At 45.3% G+C, this 26514-nt stretch overlaps 1 protein-coding gene across 2 annotated transcripts in view; it reads left to right on the forward strand.

Annotated features, from left to right (window-relative positions):
* Window positions 1–26437, forward strand: part of LOC134352595 (synaptosomal-associated protein 25-like) — a 79558-nt gene extending 53121 nt beyond the window's left edge. The window contains exons 5-8 of one of the 2 annotated variants that reach the window (XM_063059872.1): window positions 5498–5615; window positions 14196–14330; window positions 17790–17934; window positions 19373–25553. In XM_063059872.1, coding sequence (XP_062915942.1) covers window positions 5498–5615; window positions 14196–14330; window positions 17790–17934; window positions 19373–19441 — 467 coding nt within the window. In that variant the 3' untranslated portion in view covers window positions 19442–25553. Of the gene's footprint in view, window positions 1–4981; window positions 5100–5497; window positions 5616–14195; window positions 14331–17789; window positions 17935–19372 lie in introns of both variants that reach the window. The other variant, XM_063059871.1, reaches the window with a different exon arrangement.
* Window positions 26438–26514: the final 77 nt, after the last annotated feature.

Consider the following 26514-nt stretch of genomic DNA (forward strand, 5'->3'; position numbering starts at 1 on the left):
GGATCAGACTCCGGTCGCTGGAGCTGTGTGTGTTTGTAATTAGATTGTAGATCCTCTGAGTGTCTGTCACTAGCTGAAATGGATGGCGGAGGCCGAGGCCAATCGCAGGGGCCTGCACTGACCACCCAGTCCTGACCAGCTGTAGGTGACTTCCATGCAAAGACCCTCCATGAAGAAGGAGATGAAGCAGCATACTGCAGGTGTTGGAAGTCTTAAATAAAGGAGGATATGCTGGAGATACTTAGTAGTCGAGGCAGTAGAGAAAGGATTGCAGGCAGTCCCCAGATAAAACGGTGTTCCCTTCCTGAGAATTTCTCATCAATTACAAAGCCTATACAAGCAGCGTGTGGAAGACGATTACAGAAACAGCGGTGTTGGAAGAACGAGCAGGCACAGAGAGAGCAGCCTCTGGCTGGTGTCACTGACTCCGTGAATGGGTCCGCTCAGAGCTCCCAGCTCTGCCGGACTCAACACCACCCCAACTGTAGCTCAGGGCGGGGGAGCGAATGGGGAATAGGCTCGCAGAAATGCCTCTTTCTTCCCAGACAGAAGCTCCACAGAAGCCGAGAAGTCCATCAGTATCCATCCCACTGGTATCCCAAACTTGTCTGTAGGTATGTGTGGGTGGGTCAGGCGTTTAAACCTGCGGTAGGATGTTGCCAGTTCCTGACCCCCACCAGGGGCTGCCCGACCCGCTGAGCTCCTCCTGGAGATCGCTCCTGGGGTCTGTAATGTTTCACTGAAACTAGAGTGAAAACTGACGGTAGTTTGAGGCTGAGAGAATGAATGGGTGAAGGTGGACAACAAGGCTGAACAAATGACATAAAAAAATCAAGGGTGGTGACTAGAGTAATGAAAATTGGATCTGGGAGAGTCAGGTAAAATACTGACATGAGGCACGTTCTGGAGTCTGGCCAGACTGTGTGTATCTGAAATGGAGAACAGGACAGACCCAGATGAAATTCTAATCACAGGAGATTCAGCAGATCAACACTCACAAAGTGCTGGAGGAACTCAGCAGGTCAAGCACCATCTGTAGAGGGGAATGAACAGTCGACGTTCTGGGCGGTTAAACCCTTCATCGGGACTGGAAAGGAAGGGGGCAGAAGCCAAAATAAGAAGGTGGGGGTGAGATCAGGTCAGGGGGAAGGTGGGTGGGTGGGCAAAGAGAGAATGAAGTAAGAAGCTGGGAGGGGGTAGGTGGAAGAGATAAAGGGCTGAAGAAGGAGGAATCTGATTGGAGAGGAACGAGGACCATGGAAGAAGGGCAAAGAGGTGCAGCAGAGGGAGGTGATGGGCAGATTGGTTGGTCATCAATAGACAATAGACAATAGGTGCAGGAGTAGGCCATTCGACCCTTTGAGCCAGCATCACCATTCACTGTGATCATGGCTGATCATCCACAATCAATATCCAGTTCCTGCCTTCTCCTCATAACCGTTGATTCCACTATCTTTAAGCATTCTATCCATCTCTTTCTTGAAAGCATCCAGAGACTTGGCCTCCACAGCCTTTCGGGGCAGAGCATTCCATATATCCACCACTCTCTGGGTGAAAAAGTTTTTCCTCTTTTCTTTTTAAATCTTTTTATTAGATTAGTACACAAAAGGTAAACCATGTAGACACTAATACACTGTTGCAATATAAATCTGCAAGAGATATTAATACACAATAAAAAGTTAGTACAAACAGTGCAGTTTAGATATAAAATAACAAGGTAATATAATAGTATACTAATTTTCCATACATATCAATAAAGAGAAGAAAAAACCCCCAAAAAAACCCACTGTGCAACTAATCTAAAAAGCAAAGCAAAGCAATGGGCTAACTAGGTATCAAGTAGACTTAAAACAACTTAAAACAATCACGTCCTCAAACCTGACCTCCATTAAAAACAGTTAAAAAAGCAAGAAGGGAATGTAAATATGGGCAAAGAGAAAGAAAAAATACATTCAATGAAAATGTTGAATAAAAGATCTCCAGGTCTGTTCAAATTCTGATTTTCTCCAAATTTAAGCATAGTATCATCTGAGAAAACCAAAAGAACATAATTGGGGCATTAATCTCCTTCCAATGTTGTAAAATACATCTTTTCGCCATTAAAGTAAGAAATGCAATCATTCTACGGGCTGAAGGGGAAAGATTACTGGAAATTTTAGGTAATCCAAAGATAGCAGTATACCATTAGGATGGGGAAAAATATCTATATTCAATACCTTTGAAATAATATTAAAAATGTCTTTCCAAAAAGTTTCCAAAGTAGGACAGGACCAAAACATATGAGTTAAGGAGGCTATCTCCCCATGACATCTGTCACAAAGAGGGTTAATATGAGAATAAAAACGAGCTAATTTATCTTTAGACATATGTGCTCTATGAACAACTTTAAATAGAATTAGGGAATGTTTGGAACAGATAGAGGAAGTATTGACTAGTTGTAAAATATGTGCCCAGTCATCCGCCGAGATAATAAAGCCCAATTCCTTTTCCCAATCTGACCTAATCTTATCGAATGGAGCTTTCCTAAGTTTCATAATAGTATTATAAATAATAGCCGTTACACCTTTCTGACATGGATTAAGGTTAATTATAGTATCTAAAATATATGTAGGAGGTAACGTCGGAAAAGAAGAGAGTATAGTACTTAGGAAATTTCTAACTTGGAGATATCTAAAAAAATGTATTCTTGGTAAGCTATATTTGTTAGATAATTGCTCAAAAGACATAAGGGAACCATCTAAAAATAAATCCAAAAACCGTGATATACCATTAGTCTTCCAAATTTGAAAGGCACGGTCCGTGGAAGAGGGAGGAAAGAATATGTTGCCTAAAATAGGAATCGCAAGCCCAAATTGGTTAAGATCGAAAAATTTTCGGAATTGAAACCAAATACGTAAGGTATATTTAACTATCGGGTTACAAACCTGTTTGTGGCGTTTCAAATCGAAAGGAAGAGAAGAACCTAAAATGGAGCCAAGTGCATAACCTTGAGCAGATTGTAATTCCAATGCTACCCATTTAGGAATGGATAGTGTATCTTGATCAAGTAACCAAAATTTCATATGTTGAATATTAATTGCCCAATAGTAGAATCTAAAGTTAGGTAATGCGAAACCTCCATCTCTCTTAACTTTCTGTAGATGTATTTTACCCAATCTCGGCTTTTTATTTTGCCAAATAAATGAAGAAATTTTAGAGTCAACTTTATCAAAAAAGGATTTGGGAACAAAAATCGGTAGTGCCTGAAATACATATAAAAATTTTGGCAGAATAAACATCTTAACAGCATTAATACGACCAATCAAAGTTAAATAAAGTGGAGACCATTTAAATGAAAGTTGAGTAATGTGATCAATTAAGGGTAGGAAATTAGTCTTAAATAAATCCTTATGTTTACAGGTAATTTTAATCCCAAGATATGAAAAATGGTTATTAACCAATTTAAACGGGAGGTTCTGATATAAGGGAACTTGCTTATTAATCGGGAAAAGTTCACTCTTACTGAGATTTAACTTATAACCTGAAAAAAGACTAAATTGTGCTAATAAATCTAAAGCAGAAAAAGTTTTTCCTCAACACCGTTCTAAATGGCCTACCCCTTATTCTTAAACTGTGGCCTCTGGTTCTGGACTCGCCCATCAGCGGGAACATGCTTCCTGCCTCCAGTGTGTCCAATCCCTTAATAATCTTATATGTTTCAATAAGATCCCCTCTCAGCCTTCTAAATTCCAGAGTATACAAGCCCAGATGCTCCAATCTTTCGATATATATGACAGTCCCGCTATCCCGGGAATTAACCTTGTGAACCTATGCTGCACTCCCTCAATAGCAAGAATGTCCTTCCTCAAATTTGGAGACCAAAACTGCACACAATACTCCAGGTGTGGTCCCACCAGGGCCCTGTACAGCTGCAGAAGGACCTCTTTGCTCTTATACTCAATTCCCCTTGTTATGAAGGCCAGCATGCCAATAACTTTCAGCATTTGCTATCTATAGTTTTTCATAAATTCTGTTGTATTTCTTTATTTTCCTGTAAAAACCTGCAAGAAATTAAATCTCAATGTAGTATATAGTGACATATACATACTCTGATGATAAATTTACATTGAACTTTGATGAGGGATAAGTGAGTGGGTAACCAGAGAGGGGAATAGAGAGAGAGAGAGAGGAGGGAATACCAGAAGTTGGAGTAATTGATGTTCATACCAGGTTGGAGGCTACCCAGATGGAATACGAGGTGTTGCTCCTCCAAGCTGAGTTTGACTTCATTGTGGTGGAGGAGGCAGTGGATAGACGTGTCGGAATGGGAATGGATGGGCATGTCAGAATGGGAATGGATGGACGTGTCGGAACGGGAATGGATGGGCGTGTCGGAACGGGAATGGATGGGCGTGTCGGAATGGGAATGGATGGGCATGTCAGAATGGGAATGGATGGACGTGTCGGAACGGGAATGGATGGGCGTGTCGGAATGGGAATGGATGGGCGTGTCGGAACGGGAATGGATGGACGTGTCGGAACGGGAATGGATAGGCGTGTCGGAACGGGAATGGATGGGCGTGTCGGAATGGGAATGGATGGGCGTGTCGGAATGGGAATGGATGGATGTGTCGGAATGGGAATGGATGGATGAATGGCCATCAGGAGCTCTGCCTTTTGCGGGCAGACTCAGCGAAGGGACTCGACAAAGCAGCTCCCTGATCTGTGTCAGCTATTTATTCCCATCTGCAGATGCTGCCTGAGTTTCTGATTCCCTGCAGTGTGCTGCTCCAGGTGAAATGATGTTGCTCTTGTCCCTATATGGATGAGCCGCACATTAATCATCTCTCCAAGACACTCAGGTTTAAAGGATAACAAATAGTTCTTCACCAGCCTCAGCAAACTCCCTGCATCTGTCTCGGTGAATTTGCAAAACCTCTCCGACCACGTTTATGATGATTCTCTCTCCTGAACTCAAATCCTTTGCTTCTGTTCTAACCAGAACAACTTGACCGTGTTGAGGAAGGCATGGACCAGATCAACCAAGACATGAAGGAGGCAGAGAAAAATTTATCAGACATGGCAAAATGCTGTGGCCTTTGCGTTTGCCCCTGCGCCAAGTAGGTACTGGCAGAGTAAAGGCATTTCTGGGCTGGCACTGGGGCGCATTGAGTTCAGGGTTATGTGACAAATTCCTGTGTCAATGTCTCGCTGGGTTTTTCGTGTGTCTGGTTCTCCTTTGGCTTCACTGTTTCTTTAGAGCAGGGGTTCCCAAACTTTTTCATGCCATGGATCAATACCATGAGCAAGGGGGCTGTTGGGAATCCCTGCTTTAGAGGGTTGAGGGTGTCCCACGCTGATTGGGAGCGGTCTAAAGTGCTATAAATCTCTAATGGCCCAAAACCCAACTGTAGCCACATTGCGAGAGCCAGTTCAATCCCAATCAGTCTGGGGCTCCAGCAACCCCTTGCTTGTATGTTGTCATTGTCTGTGGAAACTAACTATCTTCCTCATTCAGAGCAATTGGAGAGGATTGAAGAGGGAATGGATCAGATCAATAAGGACATGAAAGAAGCAGAAAAAAATCTGTCGGATCTGGGCAAATGCTGTGGTCTTTGTTCCTGCCCCTGCAATAAGTAGGTGCCAACTGTCGGTCCCAGAGGCCGCCTGCCTGCCTGCATGCTGCTTGCTGAGAGAGCACGGTTCCATCTACACCAGGGGTTCCCAGCCTGCAGTCCATAGAGCCCTTGCTTAATGGTATTGGTCCAAGGCATGAAAATAAAAGGTTGGGAACCCCTGATATAAACTCATAGAACACCCACCCAATGTAGGGACGAACATCAATACCACCAAGGCTGGTGGCTCCCTCGTTCCCCAAGACACTCATCCAAGGTTCCCTAAAGATTAGGTGGGCTGTCACTCTCTATAGGAGAATGAGGAGGTTTGGATAGAAGTATTTAAAATGATAAACTGGATTATAGAAGGCTATTTTGTGTTGGAAGAGAGGTCGAGGACAAGAGGTCATTGGACTAAATTTATTTACAGTACTGTGCAGAAGTAAAAATGTTAAAAATATTTGTAAGGTGAAAGATGCTTTCAAAAATAATGAAATGAAACATTTCTAAATATCACAAAAAATCACTATAAAGAGCAGTAAACAGTAAAAAAAACTAAATCAAATCAACATTTGGTTTGAACACCATTCACCTTTAAAACTGTATCAATTCTCTTCGGTACACTGTGGTGCAGTTTTATTAGAAAATTTGCTGGTGGGTTGTTCCAAGCAACTTGGAGAACTTGCCACAGTTCTTCTGCAGATTTTGGCCGTCTCTCCAGGTAATCCCAGGCAGCCTTGATGACGTTGAGATCAGGGCTCTGTGGAGGCCGTACCATTTGAAACCATATCAAAAAAACTAGTGTGCCCAAGACTTTCTCACTGTACTGTATTGATTTACTCAGAGATACATCATGGTAACAGGCCCTTTTGACTCAATGAGCTGCTCTTCCCCACCCTCATTATACCCATGTGACCAGTTAACCAACTAACCCATACATCTTTAGACTGTGAGAAGAAACCAGAACACCTGGAGGAAACCTCACATATCCACATAATCCACATGTACAAACTCCTTACAGCCTGTACTATCCTTTACAGTTCTAAATTCATCTGAATTTAGTTAGCTTTTGGAGCTGACTTTCTGATTCAAATCGTTAAAGGAGCGAATCATTGAGTTTAGAAATGTTGAGTTGTGTTGACTGTCCCACTGTTATGGATATGAAACTATTCCTGTCTGTTGGCATCCCAGCGATGGTTACTCCTGGGCTAGATAATGGCACTGGAAACTCAGATGGCCTGAATTGTGTTTACGTTAGGTGTGTTTTCCAGGTGGGACCTGGGGTCGACAATGACCACGACTGTGCTTTTTTTTTCCAAGAGTTGCTGGGGAAAGTTGTTCAGGGGTATTGAGATGCCCCTGTTGTTAGGCACCTTCAGAAGACAACACTTTAATAATGGCACAATTTAAAGGGGGCTTTACGAAGCAGCACCTGGAGGAAAAGAGGGAGGTGAGCCCAATTCAGGCAAATGGGAATTGCAGAGATATGCAGCTTTGTTGCCATGCACAAGGTAAGCCACAGAACCCATGACTGTGCTCTGCAGATCGAAGCCTTCTTGGAGCCCCAGGTCACATTTCCCCCTCTCTTGGGCAGCACCGTGATGCACAGCTCCAGAGACGTGCATTCAATCCTGACCTCGGGCCCCGTTTGCCTAGAAATTGCGCATTGTGTGGGCCCCCCACCCCCCACCCCCAGGTTCTGGAGCCACACAAAACATTCAGGCGTTTGCCCTTACTGATTTATTAGAGGAATGAAAGCGAGAGAGAGAGAGGTGGGCTTTGTATTCAGTAATCAATAATCTTGCGAGACCATGGATCTGTGCCTGGAAAATCTTCACTCTCCAGGGCGCAGGCCTGGGTAAGGTTGTATGGAAGATCAGCAGTTGCCCATGCTGCAAGTCTCCCCTCTCCACGACACCAATGTTGTCTAAGGGAAGGGCATTAGGATCCATACAGCTTGGCACCAGTGTTGTCGCAGAGCAATGTGTGGTTAAGTGCCTTGCTCAAGGACACAACACGTTGCCTCGGCTGGGGCTCGAACTCACGACCTTCAGATCGCGAGTTGAATGCCTTAACCACTTGTCCACGTGCCCATAATCATTGGCACGATAGTCTGTTATAGCCCCACTCAGTGAGAACCACCTAGGAATATGTTAGTACCAGAAGATGTGACCTTCAACAGAGAGGCTACAAACTGAAGGTACCTTCAGATTTTTCTTTGCCCTGTCAACTCTGGAGAGTCACACTGAGACAACTGAGGGAGCCTGTTTTTGAAGTTACATTAATTTCCAAATTTCGCTCCACCAGTCAAAGCTTGAACATTGAGTAATATTTAATGCCAAAATGATATCACGATTCTTCACAGGCAAAGAGATTCAGTGGTAAAATATAGTAACATGAATTATTTCATTGTCCCGGCGGGGTATACACAACTTACCAGCTGGCATGGGATATGGAGAGTCACCATGGTCTCAATTTTGTAGATTACAGAGCAGAGACTCTTTCAAGGCGCAATCCAGAGTACTACATGTTAGTTTATCATTCTTGCAAGGGTGCCTAGGAGATACTTCCAAGTCTTGAATTCTGAAAGAGTCAGAATGAAAGCAAAGAAGTATTACTGAGGCTTTATAAGGTGTTTGTCAGGCCTCACTTGGAGCATTGAAAGCTGTTTTAGCACCCCCCCTCCACCCCATCTAGGGAAAGATGTGCTGGCCTCGGAGAGGGTCCAGAGGAGGTTTACAAGAATGATCCCAGGAATGAATGGTTTAATCTTTGGAAAGTGTTAGATGTCTCTGGGCCTGTACTTGCTGGAGTTTAGAAGAAAGAAAGGGGATCTCACTGGATGCTGAAAGGACTGGTTACAGTGGGTGTGGAGAGGACAGTTTCCATTAGCACAGAAGTGTAGGATCTGAGGGCACAGACTCTGAATCAAGGGATGTCCCTTTAGAACTGAGTTGATGAATCTGTGGAATTCATTGATACAGACAGCTATGGATGCCAAGTCATTTGGTTTATTTAAGGTAGAGATTGATAGGTTAATGATTGTTAAGGGAGAAAGTGGGATTCAAAAATAAAAAGAGCCATGATTGTTGGCGCATTCTCAGTAGGCTACTTGGCTGAATTCTGCTCCTTTCTCTATGGTCTAACCCTAATTTTACAGGTCCTTTTGCATCCTCCACTCTTTGCTTATTTACAACCCAGTTCTTTCACATTTCACTTCTCAGTTGCTGTCTTCTAACAGTACAGTGCTCATTGCTGCAGAAGAGCAGTGTCTGGGCCTGTTTATGTAACATCCTCAGGTGCATGAAGCATCTCATTCATGAAGAATGGACAAGCAATTGGCTCAAGTTTTGATCCAAATCGCTTAACCATATCTGGTTAGGAATTATTTTTGTTTACATATGTATGTGTTATCCAAAATAATGAAGCATATTGGAAATATAGTGGTTAAATTGGTGGGAAAGTATGTGAGAAGATTGCTGGAGGACATGGGCAGTGAGGTAGACAGCCAGGGAGATGGGGGTTAATGGCTTGGGAAAGGTAGCAGGGAGAAGATAGAGGGAAGCCAAGGAGAGAAGAGAGGGGAAAAGGGTGAGTTATTAGATTGGGATTGAGGCAGGAGTAAACTGATTGGCAGGATTGCCTGGGATTAACCTTGGAGATCTCCACACAAGAACCTCAGGCTTGAGCTGCCCTCTTCACAAGGCTACCTTGGCCCTATCCATAATTGATTTCCCTTCCAGTATGTGAATAGTCCCGGCAGAAACAATCTTGGCCATCACCCAAGTCAACCCCTGCCCCAATCTGGTATCATTTTAGATCAATGAAATGGAAATGCTTAGAGATGTGAAAAATACACATCCCTCAGTTGTCCTCCCAGAAGCAACTCAACAGAGGAATCATTAAACCTGAGAGATTCCAGGGTGATCTAGAGGGTTGGTAACACTTCTAGACCCATGGAGTAGAAGGGTAACCAACTCTCTGTATCATCCTTTCTAGAGTCAAAACATTTCATGCGTCCTCCCCACTCTGGTGTTGACGTCCTGTAATTGGCCCCTATGATGAACTCGGTGAGTTATTTCTATGTGTACCTGAAGTCTGTCTCCTCAGCTCCTCCCGGCTGAAGGTTCCAGGTAATGCAGATGGTTTCTCTGCGTGGTTGGTGCTTTGGCCTGCGTGATGATTGAGTTGGCCATCTGCCTGCTGCAGTCTGGAAGGCAGTGTAGTGACTTGTGCATTGTGAAGAGCCCTTGGAACATGAAGGGTGGGCAGGTCCTAGTCATACAGCCAGCTTCTAGCATCTATCTTACAGTAACCCTGCTCCAATTCCACTTCATTCTCCCAACATCCCCACAGATCCTGGGACTCCCCCACACACATTAGGAGCAATTTACAACAGCCAGTTAACCTGCCGATCCACGTGCCTTTGGAATGTGCGGGTTAATAGGAGCTCCTGGTGAAAACACATGCGGTCACGGGAAGAGCAGAGCAGGCAAGTTCATCACAGCGAGAAGCAGAGGTCAGGGTTGGCTGGGGGAGGGGATTTACAATGTGGTGAGGAAGGAGCTCTATGTGCTACAGAGGGTACAGCTACTACAGAGTTGGCCTCATACACCCTGCTGTTGATGTCCTGTAAAGATACAGCCTGTCTTAGAAGGTCTTACAGAAGATGTATCTCAACCCATTGGTTCACCCAGGACCATCCAAGTAACAGCTGGATGCCTGGAGTTAGCTGGACTGTGGATGTGGAAACTGGGTTATCTCTGTCTGATCTGATTTTGTGTATGATCGGGGTTCAGGCAAGGGTTGGATATTTCTGGGCAATGCTACAACTACAGGAGTGAGGGAGCTGATACAGCTCTGACTTCGGAAGCAGATAAACATCACTGCCGATTGCCAATGCTGCTAGCCTCCTGCCAACGTGACGCAGCATCACAGGCAACACACATCAAAGAGGCAGTATTCACAAATAAAAACATTCATTATGTGCAGTTTTTACAAGCAAGGACACAATTAGAACATTTTAGTGCAAAGTGGTCAAAGTGTTGCTGAACTGCAGTGTCGTCTCTGACTGGTTTTTGCAGCAATGCTGCCTCCTGTTGAGGGCAGGCAGCCATTGACTGCTCCTGGAGGAAGATCCCAGTCCTTTCCCTCAGCCAGAAGAGCTTCTTGTGCAGCTTGTGGGTTATGTGAAAGATTTCCTCATGGTGCGTCCCACGTTTCAGAGGTATACTCAATCCCAGCCCCTGTGGACAAGAGAATTCCGCTGTGTTATCTTTCAGAGATGCCAGCTCTTGTAGATTGTAGGCGTCATCACCTCGTCAGCACAATGTCCTTTTAAATAATGAGATTTTTCTTAATATAGAACCCAGAACAGTACATGCCCTTCGGCCCACAATATTGTGCTGACCTATCTAAACCTACTCCAGGGAACAGGGTCAGCTGGTGCTCCCTCTGTTATCCACGCTGACCCTGGTTGGGACACTCTTCAGTAAACTGGAGAGCAGAGCAGCGGGATAACTGTAGGAAATCCAAGGAACGGCGTCCTGTACTACTAATCAAATCCATGTTCGCTCAAGGGCCGACACATGAGACCGCAGTGTCCAGAATTTACAGCAAAACACAAAACTGGAAGAACTCAGCAAGTCGGGCAGCATCTATGGAGGGACGTGGACTGTTGATCATTTGGGCCAGGATTCTTTGCCTGGACTGAGTCCGATGGGTCAGACCAGATGAAGAGTTTTGATCTGAACTGTTAACTGTCCGTTTACCTCCATAGAAGTATCCATCATTTTGTGTGTTGCTTCACTCCATAACATTAGTGTTCTCAGGAATTGCACTTAACAAGGACGGGTGGGAGGCCCTAACTCACAGAGTAAGGACCTCTTCCACTCTGCTTGAAAGAGGCAAACGGAGGTATTCTCCTCCCCCTTCCACCATTTCTCCCCTGATGTTTGTCCGTGTTGGCTAAGGTTTATAGGTTCCCTGCACCTTCTGCAACGTGATCATGTGTGAGCACTTGCACAGACTGTCCCGACTTCCCAACACTCCCCTCTTTCTAGTCGGAATGGTGATCGGTCCTCCACTCTCTAGCCTGTTGACTGTAGTCCCTGTTACACCGGCAATGTAGCCAATGAATACCACCCACCAATAATTGCCTTGTACCAATTTAAACCACTGTAAAGCTGGGATATATGCCCAGTGGCATTTTATTAGGTATAGAAGCTACCTAATAAATGACCGGTGTGTGTATGTTCATGGTCTTCTGCTGCTGTAGCCCATCCACTTCAAGGTCTGACATGTTGTGCATTTAGAGATGCTCTTCTGCACACCACTGTTGTAATGTGTGGTTGGTTGAGTTACAATTGCCTTCCTGTCAGCTTGAACCAGTCTGGCTATTCTCCTATGACCTCTCTCATTAACAAGGCATCTTCCTCCACAGAACTCCCGCTCACTGGATTTTTTTTTTGTTTTTCGCACGATTCTCTTTAAATTCTAGAGACTGTTGTGTGTTTAAAATCCCAGGAGATCAGCAGTTTCTGAGATTCTCAAACCACCCTATCTGGTACCAACAATCATTCCACGGTCAACTCACTGAGATCACATTTCTTCCCCATTCTGATGTTTGGTCTGAAAAACAACTGAACCTCTTGACCATGTCCACGTGCTTTTTTGCATTGAGTTGCTGCCATATTTTCAGAAGGCCTTTGACAAGGTGCCACACATGAGGCTGCTTAACATGCTTGGGCTCATGGTATTACAGGAAAGGTTCTGGCATGGATAAAGCAGTGGCTGATTGGCAGGAGGCAAAGAGTGGGAATAAAGGCAGCTTTTTCTGACTAGCTGCCGATGACTAATGGTGTTCCGCAGGGGTCTTTGTTGGGACCGATTCTTTTTATGTTATATGTCAACGATTTGGATAATGGAATTGATGGCTTTGTTGCAAAGTTTGCAGAAGATATGAAGGTAACTATAGGGGTAGGTAGTTTTGAGGAAGTAGAGGGGAAAGACTTAGAAAGATTAGGAGAATGGGCAAAGAAATGGCAGATCAAATGCAGTGTTGGGAAGTGTATGGTCATGCACTTTGGTAGAAGAAATGAAAGGGTTGACTATTTTCTAAATGGAGAGAAAATATTAAAAAAACTGAAATGCAAAGGGATTTAGGAGTCCTTGTGCAGGATTCCCAAAAGGTTAATTTGCAGGTTTAGTCTGTGGTGAGAAAGACAAATGCGATGTTAGCATTCATTTCAAGAGGTCTAGAATATAATACAAAGCATATGATGTTGAGACTCTCTATAAAGCACTGGTGAAGCCTCACTTGGAGTATTGTGAGCAGATTTGGGCTTTTAATCTTAGAAAGGATGTACTGAAACTGAAGAGGGTTCAAAGAAGGTTTATGAAAATGATTCCAGGATTGAATGGCTTGTATTCTCAAGGAGTGTTTGATGGCTCTGGGCCTGTACTCACTGGAATTCAGAAGAATGAGGGGTGACCTCATTGAAACCTATCCAGTGGTGAAAGGCCTTGATAGAGTGGATGTGGAGAGGGTGTTCCCTGAGGTGGGAGAGTCTAAAACCAGAGGACACAATCTCAGAATAGAGGGGTGTCCTTTAAGAACAGAGATGAAGAGGAATTTCTTTAGTCAGGGAGTGGTGAATCTGTGGAATTAATTGTCACAGGCAGCTGTGGAAGTCAAGTCTTTATGTATATTTAAGGCAGAAGTTGACAGATTCTTGATTGTTCAGGGCATGTAGGGATACAGGGAGAAGACAGAAGATTGGGGCTGAAAGGATGACTGGATCAGCCATGATGAAATGGCAGAGCAGACTCGATGGGCCAAATAGCCTAATTCTCCTCCTATATCTTGTGGTCTTATAGTCTTATATGATTGGCTGATTAGATACTTGCATGAACGAGAACATATTTTAAAATTAATTTTTATTATTTAGAGATGCAGCACATTCATAAGCCTTTCTGTCCCACTGAGCCTGCACTAACCCGAATACACGCAAATCAACACTTAATCAGCCAACCCGTATGACCTTGGAATGTGGGAAGAAACCAGGGCAACTGGGGGAAACCTACGCGGTCACGACGAGAATGTACAAACTCCTTACTGGCAGCAGTGGGAATTGAACCTGGGTCACTGGCACTGTAAAGCACTACGCTATCTACTGGGCTACCGTGCCGATCGAAAACATTGATTTTACTGACTCCGATAAGCAGAAATTGAAACGACCTTGATCGACGAGGGTTGGATTTGAGTCCATGTGTGCTGAGCACAGTGTATTAACAGCCCATCGCCTTAACCAGATGGCCATCTCATCGCATGCAAGTAATAATTTATTAATTAAACAACCATATGGGCTGAACAAACTGCTTCATCATCGCAACACCATCAGGCGTAACGTATGAAAGAGGAAGATGTCTTGGATGTGTTTGTGGAAAGGTGTTGCACAGAGAGCAGCTCGATATTGTGTCTGTATCTGATGTCTTGTGTAACCAGCTCCTGTGTGTCTAGATTAGATGTGCCATGCACTGGCTTCAAACAGTTCTGGCTCATGACAAACAGCTCTTTGAATTTCCCTTTCCTCCTTCAAGGTTGAAGAACTTTGAGGCTGGAGGAGCCTACAAGAAGGTGTGGGGGAATAACCAGGATGGTGTGGTAGCCAGCCAGCCAGCTCGAGTGATGGACGACCGGGAGCAGATGGCCATGAGTGGTGGATACATCCGCAGGTAAGGTGGTTCGGAAACAGGGCCAAGACTGGATGTTACTGGCAGAGAAGTTGGCTTTACTCGCCTCAGCTCTGAACTGATTCTAAAAATCTTCAGGCTCACTTTCAAGGAATTTACAGCTTGCGTTCTCGGCATTATTTATTTAATTGTCTATTCATTCATTCAGTTATTGCACAATTTGTCTTTGTTTTGGTATGTTTTTTTCATAAATTCTAATGCAATTCTTTATTTTCCTGTAAACGCCTGTAGGAAAACAAATCTCAGGGTTGTATATGGTGGTACACGTGTACATTGATAATAAATTTACATTGAACTTTGAATTAAATTAAGTGGGTGATAAGAACACATCAGGCAATGATGTTGCCTGACAATTATAATTATTGATTAGTTGTCATTGATTCAAGTAACTCAAAGATGCTCCAGAGTCTGAATCATTAACTCTTTATTTTCACAACTCTTATTTACTTTGACAACTGTTTAGTTTATTCAAATTTATTTATTTATTGAGATATAGCACGGAGCAGCCTCTGCCAGCAACCCCTGACTAAACCCTAGCCGAGTCACAGGATAATTTACAATGTCCAGTCAGTCTACCAACAGTAAGCCTTTGGACTGTGGAAGAAAGCTGGAGAACTCAGAGGAAACCCACGCAATCACGGGGAGAACATACAAACTCCTTACAGACAGTGGCGGGAAATGAACCCGGGTCACGGGTACTGTAAAGCGTCATGCTGACCACTGACTTCAAAACTCTGAATTGTGTCAATGAGATGCAACCATTTAGATGTCTCCAGGCACAGCTTCTGGAAGCTCCTCCCTGAACTAAACCTCACTCCTACTTACCGTCTCAATATACAACTGTCCCAGCTTCAGTTACTTCTCTGAAATCCCGTAAGAAATCGCTATCATAAACACAAGGGGTTCTGTAGATGCAGTAAATCCAAAGTACGTACTTACTGCCAATGACGCTGCTGGTCATTGATTGATTGATTCCTGGGATGGCAGGACTTTCATATGATGAAAGACTGGATGAACTAGGCTTATACTCGTTGGAGTTTAGAAGATTGAGGGGGGATCTGATTGAAACGTATAAAATCCTAAAGGGATTGGACAGGCTAGATGCAGGAAGATTGTTCCCGATGTTGGGGAAGTCCAGAACGAGGGGCCACAGTTTACGGATAAAGGCGAAGCCTTTTAGGACCGAGATTAGGAAAAACTTCTTCACACAGAGAGTGGTGAATCTGTGGAATTCTCTGCCACAGGAAACAGTTGAGGCCAGTTCATTGGCTATATTTAAGAGGGAGTCAGATATGGCCCTTGTGGCTAAAGGGATCGGGGGTATGGAGAGAAGGCAGGTACAGGGTTCTGAGTTGGATGATCAGCCATGATTGTACTGAATGGCGGTGCAAGTTCGAAGGGCCGACTGGCCTACTCCTGCACCTATTTTCTATGTTTCTATGGTGATTAGGTCAGCAATGACGGTCCTCCATCTCTGTATGTCTTTGGCCATCTTTATTGTGCACCAGGTGTGGTTCAGGGTCCTTTCTGCCTCTATGGTATGGCACCAAGTTGTCTTCTCTGCCCTCCAGGGGTCCACTGAAGTGTAATCTTGTTGATGGGGTTAGGCTCCCTTCTCATCACGTGCCTAATCCATCCCCAATATCTTCTCCTGATGATTGAGGCCATGTCCTCTTGGTGACACTGAAGGAGTAGGGCATGGGTGGAGAACTTTCTTGGCCAGAGTAACATACACAAAATGCTGGAGGAGCTCAGGAGGTCAGGCAGCATCAGTGGGCTGGAAAGGAAAGGGCAAGGTGCCAGAATAAGGTGGTGAGGGGAGCGGAAGGAGTACAAGCTGGCAGGTGACAGGTGAGGGGGGGAAAAGTAGGTGGGTGCGGAAGGGGGCTGAAGCGAGCAGCAGAGAGGTGATAGGCGGAAAAGGTAAATGGCTGGAGAAGAAGATATCTGATAGGAAAGGAGAGTGGATCATGAGTGGAAGGGAAGGAGGAGGGGATCCAGCGGAGGTGATAGACAACTGTGAAGAAGAGAGGGCATTCTTCCCTCTTCCTTTCCAGTCCTTTTGATGGGTCTCAGTGGCCACTTTATTTGATGTCTCCTGTACCTAATAAAGTGGCCACTGGGTGTATGTTCATGGTCTGAAGTAGCCCATCACTTCAAAGTTCAACGTGTTGTGTGTTCAGAAATGCTCTTCTACACACTACCCCATCTGGCATCAACAATCATTCCTTGGTCAAAACCACCTAGATCACTTTTCTTCCCCATTCTGATGTTTGGTCTGAACAACAACTGAACCTCTTGACCATGTATGTATGCTTTTATGCATCGAGCTGCTGCCACATGATTGGCATTAATGAGCATGTTTACAGTTCAAAGTATATATATGTCATCATGTACAACCCTGAGATTAATTTTCTTGCTGGCATACACAACAAATCCAAGGAGCACAATAGAATCAATGAAAAATCGCACCCAACAAGACGGACAACAACCAGTGTGCAAAAGTCATAGTCATAGTCATACTTTATTGATCCCGGGGGAATTGGTTAAAAAGGCAACGAACTGTGCAAGTACAAAAAGAAAGAGGGGAAAAAAGAAGTAATAATAATAATAATAAGTAAGCCATAAATATTGAGAACATGAGATGAAAGATCCTTGAAAGTGAGTCCATAGGTTGTGGGAACAGTTTGGTGTCGGGGTGAGTGAAGTTGAGTGAAGTTATCCCTGCTGGTTCAGGAGCCGGATGGTTGAGGGGTAGTAACTGTTCCTGAACCTGGTGGTGTGGATCCTGAGGCTTCTATACCTTCTTCCTGATGCCATCAGTGAGAAGAGAGCATGGCCTGGGTGGTGGGGGAGAGGGGGTCCCTGCTCGTGGATGATGCTCCATGTAGATGTGCTCATGGTGGGGAAGGCGTATTAGGTACAGTTGTACCTAATAAGCTGAGTGTATAAGAAATGAGTATCTTGAATTTGATGAATGCAATGAAAATGTTGGTTATCCAGTTTCTAGTTACTAAAGGAGTTTTCTTATTGAATAAAGTAATGCTTAATAAAAATCTGAAAGCAGTTAGTCTCCTGAACTCTTAGCCCAGTTTACCACTGTTGGGATTTCCATTCTTCCCTTGAATTGCCTGTAATTTGGGTGAAGTCACTTGTTGGTAAAGACCCATTTTCAGTTTACTTACTTGGGCCCTTAGCTCCCAAGTAGAGCATAGTCATCGATGACCTCCCGTCGCCTTCGTCCTCTGAAGTGGGTGGTATGGTTGGAACTGCTCAATGCTTTTGCAATCCATTGCATCTACTGTATAGGGGATGGACCCATACAGCTTGACCAGAGCCCTGTTGGCCGGCCATGCCCATTTCCACCTCTCACGACGAGGACGTAGGGTTAGAATTTGAAAGGCATTTTCAGTTTACCTTACGCAATTTTTCTGACCTCAGAGTCACAGATGACGCTCGGGAGAATGAGATGGAGGAGAACCTGGATCAGGTGGGCAGCATCATTGGTAACCTACGACACATGGCACTTGACATGGGCAACGAGATCAGCTCCCAGAATGCTCAGATTGACAGGATTGTCACCAAGGTAAGTGTAGACGCTTCTCTTCCGGCCGAGCGTCCTGCATTCAGTGTACAGGATATGCCCTCCACCACACCGTAGAAACCTAACATAGGCTGGAAGATCTCAAATGGCTGTCTTTTTAGAGGTAGTATCAGTGGACTGCTTGAGAACTTCAGAAGGACCACAAGAATATCATACGGTTGGCCCGGCAGTAACTATAACTGAGGTCGATTGGAACTGGTTTATTGTTGTCCCGTGTAATGAGACACAGTGAAAAGCTTGTCTTGGTGAACTACACAGACAGACCATTCCATGCATAAGTACACTGAGGCAGTAAACAGAAAGCAGAATGCAGAATATCATCACAGATATAGAGGAAGTGCAGTGCAGGTAGTCAGGTAAGCACAGGAGTCATGATAAGGTAGGTTATCAGGTCAAGAGTTCATCCTGTAGTGGATGAGAGGTGCATTTGTGTGTTCAAATAAAACTAATTAACCCATGTACATCATCTGCAAAATACTTCAAACTTTTCAGGAACTTTTATTTCTAGATTAATAATTAATAAGTATCAAGAACATGAGTTGTAGAGCCCTGGAAAGCGAGTCCAAAGGTTGTAGAATCAATTCAGTGTTGTCCATGTTGGTTCCTGAGCCTGATGGTTGAAGAGTAATAACTGCTCCTGAATCTGGTAGTGTGGGACTAGAGGCTCCTGTACCTCCTTCTTCTCAGCAGTGAGAAGAGAGCATGGCCTGGGTGGTGGGCGTCCCTGATGATGGATGCTGCTTTCCTGTGACAACGCTCCCTGTAGATGTGCTCAGTGGTGAGGAGAGCTTTTCCTGAGATGGACTGGTATCTCAGTACATGTGGTGGTAATAAACCCTTAGCCACAGGAATACTGATGCAGCTGCATCCCAGGCACATAGCAACAGATAAACAGCATTCACAAGAGAAACGTCAATTAAACACAAATACAACTAATACCCACTGCCTGAGAGAAGTTTATAAAATAGCGAGAGGTAGAGAGAGTAGACAGTCAGAATCTTTGTAGCTCATCCCCTCTAAATCTAGGCAGCATCCCCTTGATGGGATGAATGGCCTTATTCTATAGAACCTTTTTTTTTATATACCATTAAGCAAGGGGCCAGTTGACCCCAGGTTGGTAACCCCAGGCATAGAATAATCAGGGGCCTGAAAACTGTCCTATCATGTGACATATCCTTGCCCTACAAGGATAACCTCAAGCTACATAGAAAAGCCTTTATGACTGATTTAATATGGTAAAACTCTCCAAACTGGCCCATAGGAAGGTGGAGGAGAGTGAACTTTGGCCAAAACTTAAGCAGTTGACCACTTTTGAGGGAATTTCGGAGGCGGGCCAAGAGATGGAGGAGATAATTGAGGAGAGGAGAGATTGTGTGAGTACACACGATGTGCGCTAAACTCTCTGTGTTGCTGTTCTCAGGGTGACATGAACAAAGCTCGTATTGATGAGGCCAACAAACATGCCAACAAGATGTTGGAGAGTGGCTGAAGGGAAAAGGAAACTTCGGCCACCCTGTCACACCGCCAAATTCATCCATCATCCATTGCAGCATCTACGAGGCCCGGGAGGGCAAGTCCCTGTGCAGTGAGAGGTTCAACATCTCTGTACATTATAATTTATTTTGTAATTTCTCAGTGTAGCAAGATGTTCCAGTTGTGGAAGTGTATTTTTTTAAGTGTGGATTTGTATTATTGCCTGTTGAAAGAGTAAATTGTGTATTTAGTTTTTTAATCTTTGTACTTGTCTGCAGTTTTCCTGTTTGAGTCTTTCTATGTAATATTATAATATAAAGTGTTGATAGTCAAATGAAATGTGAGCTCTCTGTGTGTACGGTTGAATCTCAATAAACACAAGCCAGGTCCAGCGTCCCTCTCTAACCAGAGGGCTTCAATCTCAGACTTTCAGATCTGAGACCAGTCTCAGGTTGGAGGAGCAACACCACATATTCCGTCTGGGTAGCCTCCAGCCTGACGACATGAACATTGATTTCTCTAACTTCTGGTAATTTCTCAACCCCTTCTCTTTCTTTTCCATTCCCCATTCTGGCTCCCCTCTTACCCCTTCTCCTCACCTGCCCACCACCTCCGTTTGTTGCCTCTCCTCATTCCCTCTCTCCCATCGTCCTCTGTTTTCAATTAGATTCCTTTCTCGGCAGAGCAGCTTCGATGGGCCACGTGGCAAAATTCTGCTCCTATATCTTACGGTCTTTTTCAGCCCTTCACCTTGGTACCTGTCACATCCCAGCTTCTCACTTCATCCCCACACACCTCTCAGCTTCTGCTCCTTCCCCCTCCTCCCACCTTGTTCTTCTCTCTCCTTCCCCCTTCCTTTCCAGTCCTGAGGAAGGGTCTTGGCCTGAAACGTCGACTGCTTATTTTTCTCCACAGACACTGCCAGTCCTGCTGAATTCCTTCAGCATTCTGTGTGTGTTGAATGTCAGATTTTGCCACTTATGATCTATTAACCAAATAAGCCATGGACCTGGTTGAGAATGAGATGTAGCTTTCCTACTGTCACAACTCTGCAAAACTGTCTCGGTAACTGGAGTACCTCCAGCTCAATTTGCTGGTATTTATCCAATTAAAACGATCACAGGGAATGGTAAAATAGTTTCAATGCAGGATAAGGCCATTTGGCTTATTGAGTGTCCATGCCTTCTCCTTGATTTCAACTGACCAGTCATCCTAATTCCATTTCCCGTTCCCTCACCGACATATCTGTCCATGGCCGCCTCCATTGTCGGATCAGGGCCAAACAAAAGTAGAGCAGTGCTCCCCAACCGTGTGCACCAATACCATCAAACAAGGTTGAGAAGCCCTGAGTTAGTGGGACTGCCTGGGCAGTCTTCAGCCTAGGTGCATGGGTGTGGAATTCTTAAATTTCTAGTAAGCGCTCACTCTATTTCCTTTTCTTCTCTCGCCTCTTGATCCACCAGCCCTCCCCCTCCCACCCCAACCATTACCTTATCGTCTTCCCCTCCTCCACCCTCTCCAATTGCCCATCTCCCACACGCTGTTCCCAGCGGTTCCCCTCCCCAACTCCTTCCTGTTATTCCATTTACCTCCTCCTATCAGATTCCATCATCTTCAACCCTTTGTTATCTCCACGTGTCACCTCCCAGTGTCTGAGATCATTTACCCATCACCTCCCAGTGTCCGACATCATTCACACCCTCACCTGGATCCACCCATCGCCTCCCAGTGTCTGAGATCACTCACACCCTCACCTGCATCCACCCATCGCCTCCCAGTGTCTGAAATCAATCACACCCTCACCTGCATCCACCCATCACCTCCCAGTGTCTGAGATCAATGACACCCTCACCTGGATCCACCTGTCACCTCCCAGTGTCTGAGATCACTCACACCCTCACCTGCATCCACCCGTCACCTCCCAGTGTCTGACATCATTCACACCCTCACCTGGATTCACCCATCGCCTCCCAGTGTCTGAGATCACTCACACCCTCACCTGCATCCACTCGTCACCTCCCAGTGTCTGAGATCAATCACACCCTCACCTGGATCCACCCGTCTCCTCCCAGTGTCCGACATCATTCACACCCTCACCTGGATCCACCCGTCACCTCCCAGTGTCTGACATCAATCACACCCTCACCTGCATCCACCCGTCACCTCCCAGTGTCTGACATCATTCACACCCTCACCTGCATCCACCCGTCACCTCCCAGTGTCTGACGTCACTCACACCCTCACCTGCATCCACCCATCACCTCCCCGTATCTGACGTCATTCACACCCTCACCTGCATCCACCCGTCACCTCCCAGTGTCTGACATCACTCACACCCTCACCTGGATCCACCCGTCACCTCCTAGTGTCTGACATCATTCACACCCTCACCTGGATCCACCCGTCACCTCCCAGTGTCTGACATCACTCACACCCTCACCTGCATCCATCTGTCAACTCCCAGTGTCTGACATCATTCACACCCTCACCTGGATTCACCTGTCACCTCCCAGTGTCTGAGATCATTCACACCCTCACCTGGATCCACCTGTCACCTCCCAGTGTCTGACATCATTCACACCCTCACCTGGATTCACCCATCACCTCCCAGTGTCTGAGATCAATCACACCCTCACCTGCATCCACCCGTCACCTCGCAGTGTCCGACATCATTCACACCCTCACCTGGATCCACCCGTCACCTCCCAGTGTCTGAGATCATTCACACCCTCACCTGGATTCACCCATCACCTCCCAGTGTCTGAGATCAATCACACCCTCACCTGCATCCACCCGTCACCTCGCAGTGTCCGACATCATTCACACCCTCACCTGGATCCACCCGTCACCTCCCAGTGTCTGAGATCATTCACACCCTCACCTGGATTCACCCGTCACCTCCCAGTGTCTGAGATCATTCACACCCTCACCTGGATCCACCCGTCACCTCGCAGTGTCTGACATCATTCACACCCTCACCTGCATCCACCCGTCACCTCCCAGTGTCTGACATCATTCACACCCTCACCTGGATCCACCCGTCACCTCCCAGTGTCTGACATCATTCACACCCTCACCTGCATCCACCCGTCACCTCCCAGTGTCTGAAATCAATCACACCCTCACCTGGATTCACCTGTCACCTGGTAGTTCATGCTCCACCCCTTGCCTCCACCTTTTTAATTCTGCCAGTCTGCCCCTTCCTTCCAGCCAGGTGAAGAGTCACAGCCTGAAGCATCAACTCCATAGATACCAGCTGTAGCGCTGAGCTGCAGTGCTGTGTTCCTCCGGGATGTCTGCCTTTGGCAGGTGCCCAAGATTTCTACTCTGCCATTCCAGAACTGTTTGCCTTGTGTACTCTCCCTGTTAAACCTTAGTGACTTATGCCATAAATACCGTGTTGTATTGAACAATTCCTTGTTTGATGCCAGAAGATTAGTTTCTTTAGAAGATTCCAAAATCTGGATCTGGGTGAAGGTTTATCAGGATTCAACTTCAGAGTTTGATGTGAAAGAGAGAGCCTTTTCCCTCACTGTCCGCCCTTTGATGAGGGATGGGGGTTTTCTGAATCCTTGTGTGCTTTCCAGTAAATAAGCGACGAAATCCAAGGCTTTTTTCTTTTGTGCTTTATATCCTGTAAGTCACAGAACCGCAACTCAAGACATTCCATCCAAATTTTCTGCGTACCTGGGGGTGAGAGGGTAATTGGAGCTTCTGGACAGATGTGATGACTTCCACTTGCTTGACTCAGCACACCCTCTCCTCTCAAAAGACACATTCCTTTATTACCTGGCCTCTCCCCCACTGACACTCTGTCCTAGTGCCCCCTACCTCCAGGTAAACATCTCACTGGGAATAATGTGTCTTGTGCTAATCCCAAAGATTTAGGAGCCAATCTTGGATGCCTCCCTTAAGGAAAATCCTCTTCCCTATATCTCCCTCTCACTAGTATTGTTTCTGCTCTGGGTAGTGGGGAGCCGCATGTCAGTGGGGGAGGAACACATCCAGAGGAAATCAATTGACGCTGCCCCTTTAAGAAATGTTTCCGATATTAGAGAACAGCAAACCAATTCTGAGAGATAAACGGAGCACAAAAGGCCTTCTATGCCAATTAACCCCTTCAGTCCCAGCCTCACCTGCATGCAGTGGAGCAGGGCTTTGGGGAAGTGAAGGTGAATCTTGTGTGATAAGACGGAGAGAGAGTCTCTTTAAGTGCTTAATGAGTTGTGGGCTGTCTTACTGCGACCCGATAGTTTCTGCAGTGACGGAATCTTCCCTGCGAACTCATCGGGCTCTGAGCCCCGAACCCCAGCCCACTCACACAGCTCGCTGGCCTGGCCCGGCCCAACGTCTGCATGCGATGGGTGTGAAAGTTTAAAAGGCTTTCCTTGTTCTGCACCACCTCACCCACCCACCATCTACCCAGAGTATTGCTGCCAGTCACGTGGTGGTGAGCAGGCTGCTTGTTTCTGCTCCCCCCACACCCCCCCAGCTCCTCTTCCACCAACCAAGACCGTGTGTTTGTAGATGGTGCATGTCAGTGTCTGTGTCTGTCACACCCCTCTGCTGCACGTAAGCCCAGAGCCACACCACCCCTGTCTTCACTCAGCCGTGACCTGTAACGATACCCTTGAAACTAAACTTAGAGGGAGTTTGCCTCTAATTCTACCTTAGAATCAGGTTTATTATCACTGACCAATGTCGTGTAATTTGTTGTTCTGTGCTAGCAGACGTAAGAAATGATTTTATAATAAAAAAAACTTCAAAAGAGGAATGGTGAGGTAGTGTTCATGGGTTCACAGACCCTACAGGAACCTGAAGGCAAAGGGGAAGAAGCTGTTCCTAAAATACTGAGTGTGTGGCTTCAGGCTGCTGTACCTCCTTGGGATGGTAGCACTGAGAAGAGAGCATGTCCGGATGCTGAGGGCCGTTAATGAGGACTCTTTCTTCATTTTATTGTTGGTTACTAATTATCTCTGCCTTGTCTGTTGCTTTGCCCGCTGGCTCACACTCTCCTGTTAAGTTGTGCTGCAAACCCAAGGGTTAACAGTGCGATTTTTTTGGACTCTGGTTATAATCCCATATGGGAGATAGAGGGTTAATCCTCAGATGGATATTGGTTTCCACACCAGCATCCCAAGGTACACCAAAATGCACCTCTTCAAGTCACTTGGCAATAGGCTGAGATTTAGCTCCTTGTCTCCACAACACCAGAGAGAAAAAAAACATTACGTCCATGAAAGCTTTCATCCCATAAGACCATAAGATATAGGAGCAGAATTAGGCCATTTGGCCCATCAAGTCTGTTCTGTCATTTCATCATGGCTAATCCGTTTCCCCCTCTGCCACAATGATGTGCCTCCAAGTACCCTGAAGTGAGATCTGCATGTTGAATTGCTTATTGCAATGAGAAAGATTCACTCAGTTTAGCTTTGAGTGGCTCAGGGGAGTAAGACGCAGCATTATTTGACCCGTATCAAAGGAAGAATATGCTGGCCCTAGAGAGGGTCCAGAGGAGTTAAAAAGTCACAGAGTGATAGTAAAATACAGCACGGAAACAGGCCCCTCGGCCCATCTAGTCTGTGCTGAACTATTTAAACTGCCTACCACTGAGGTTCACAAAAGAGATCCCAGGAATGAAAGACTTAACCTGTAACGCAAGGGCTCTCCACTCCTGCGATCATCGGACCTCTTGCTTACTGGCATAAAAAAAATGGGAACCCCTGCCACAAGGAGTATTTGACGTCTCTGTGCCTGTACTCAATCGAGTTCAGAACAATGAGGGTGGATTTCATTGAAACCCACCAAATACTGAAAGGCCTGGATAGAGTGGGAGTAGAGAGGATGTCTCCATTAGTATGAGAGTCCAGGATCCAAGGGCACAGCTTCAGAATATAGAGACACCCCTTAAAAACTGTGATGAAGAGGAATATCTGTCAATTTGAGGAATTTGTCATAAAGCATAGCCGAGACCAAAACATTGGATGTATTTAAGGCAGAGATTGATAGAGTCTCTACTGGTAAAGGTGGGGGGAGGGGTTAAGGATTATGAGGAAAAACAGGAAAATGGGGGTTGCAGAAGAAATCAGAATCAATAAATGACAGAGCAGATTCAATGGACCAGACGGCCTCACCCTGCACCTACATCTTATGGTCTTATTATTAAGAGCCTGCTACAAGTAGTAGTCACCATGGGTGGGATTGAATATATAAAATCAAGAAGTTGTCTTTAATATTGCCAGCTCTCAGATGAGAAGGAACAGTTTAGAAAGTTGTGTAATGCTATCAATCAGGGGGTTTCAATGTGCTGTTTGTTGAATCTCCGATAACCACGGCTATCAGCAGGCAACTTGGTATCACCCCAACGATAAAACGTCATGGTTTAATCTTGTAATAATGTCAGAAATATGAGAACAGGAAGAACGATGGACAAAGTACGTACATTGATATCTCTGAAAAATTCCAAGAACAGGAAGAACCATTGTCATAGTACGTTGATAACGATGGCAAGCTTCTTCATTAAGTTTAGTTCCCCAACATTTTGTAATAAAAATGTGTGAATTAATTGTCTTGATGATATGTAGGTTAAGTAACCAGCACTGTCATTTCAACAATTGCACAGGCACAGGTGAAATGTCGATCGTGTCTTGTTTTTGCCTGACTTGAATGTTTCGTTATGAACTTGTTTTGAAGACGTTACGATGCCATTTATTAAATCTGGGGTGATGCATGCCTTACATTTTGTATCAGGAATATGCAGCAACTTTGATGAGCAATGAGAAAATTAAACCTAGTTTGTTGAAATCCTTTTTCTGTTACCTTACTTTTGGTGCCCTCTAACTACTGTGGAAGTTTGTGGAATTTATTTATTTATAGATACAGCATGGACCGGGCCTTTCCAGCCCAACGAGCCACAGTGCCCTGCAACCCATCCATTTAACCCTTGCCTAATCACAGGACAATTTACAGTGACTAATCAACCTACTAAATGGCCTGTCTTTGGACTGGGGGAGGAAACCCGGAGGAAACGTATGCGTCACAGGGAGAACGTGCAAACTCCTCACAAACAACACCAAAATTGAACTCCAC

This window comes from Mobula hypostoma, chromosome 10 (assembly GCF_963921235.1).
Source record: "Mobula hypostoma chromosome 10, sMobHyp1.1, whole genome shotgun sequence".
Lineage (NCBI taxonomy): Eukaryota > Metazoa > Chordata > Chondrichthyes > Myliobatiformes > Myliobatidae > Mobula > Mobula hypostoma.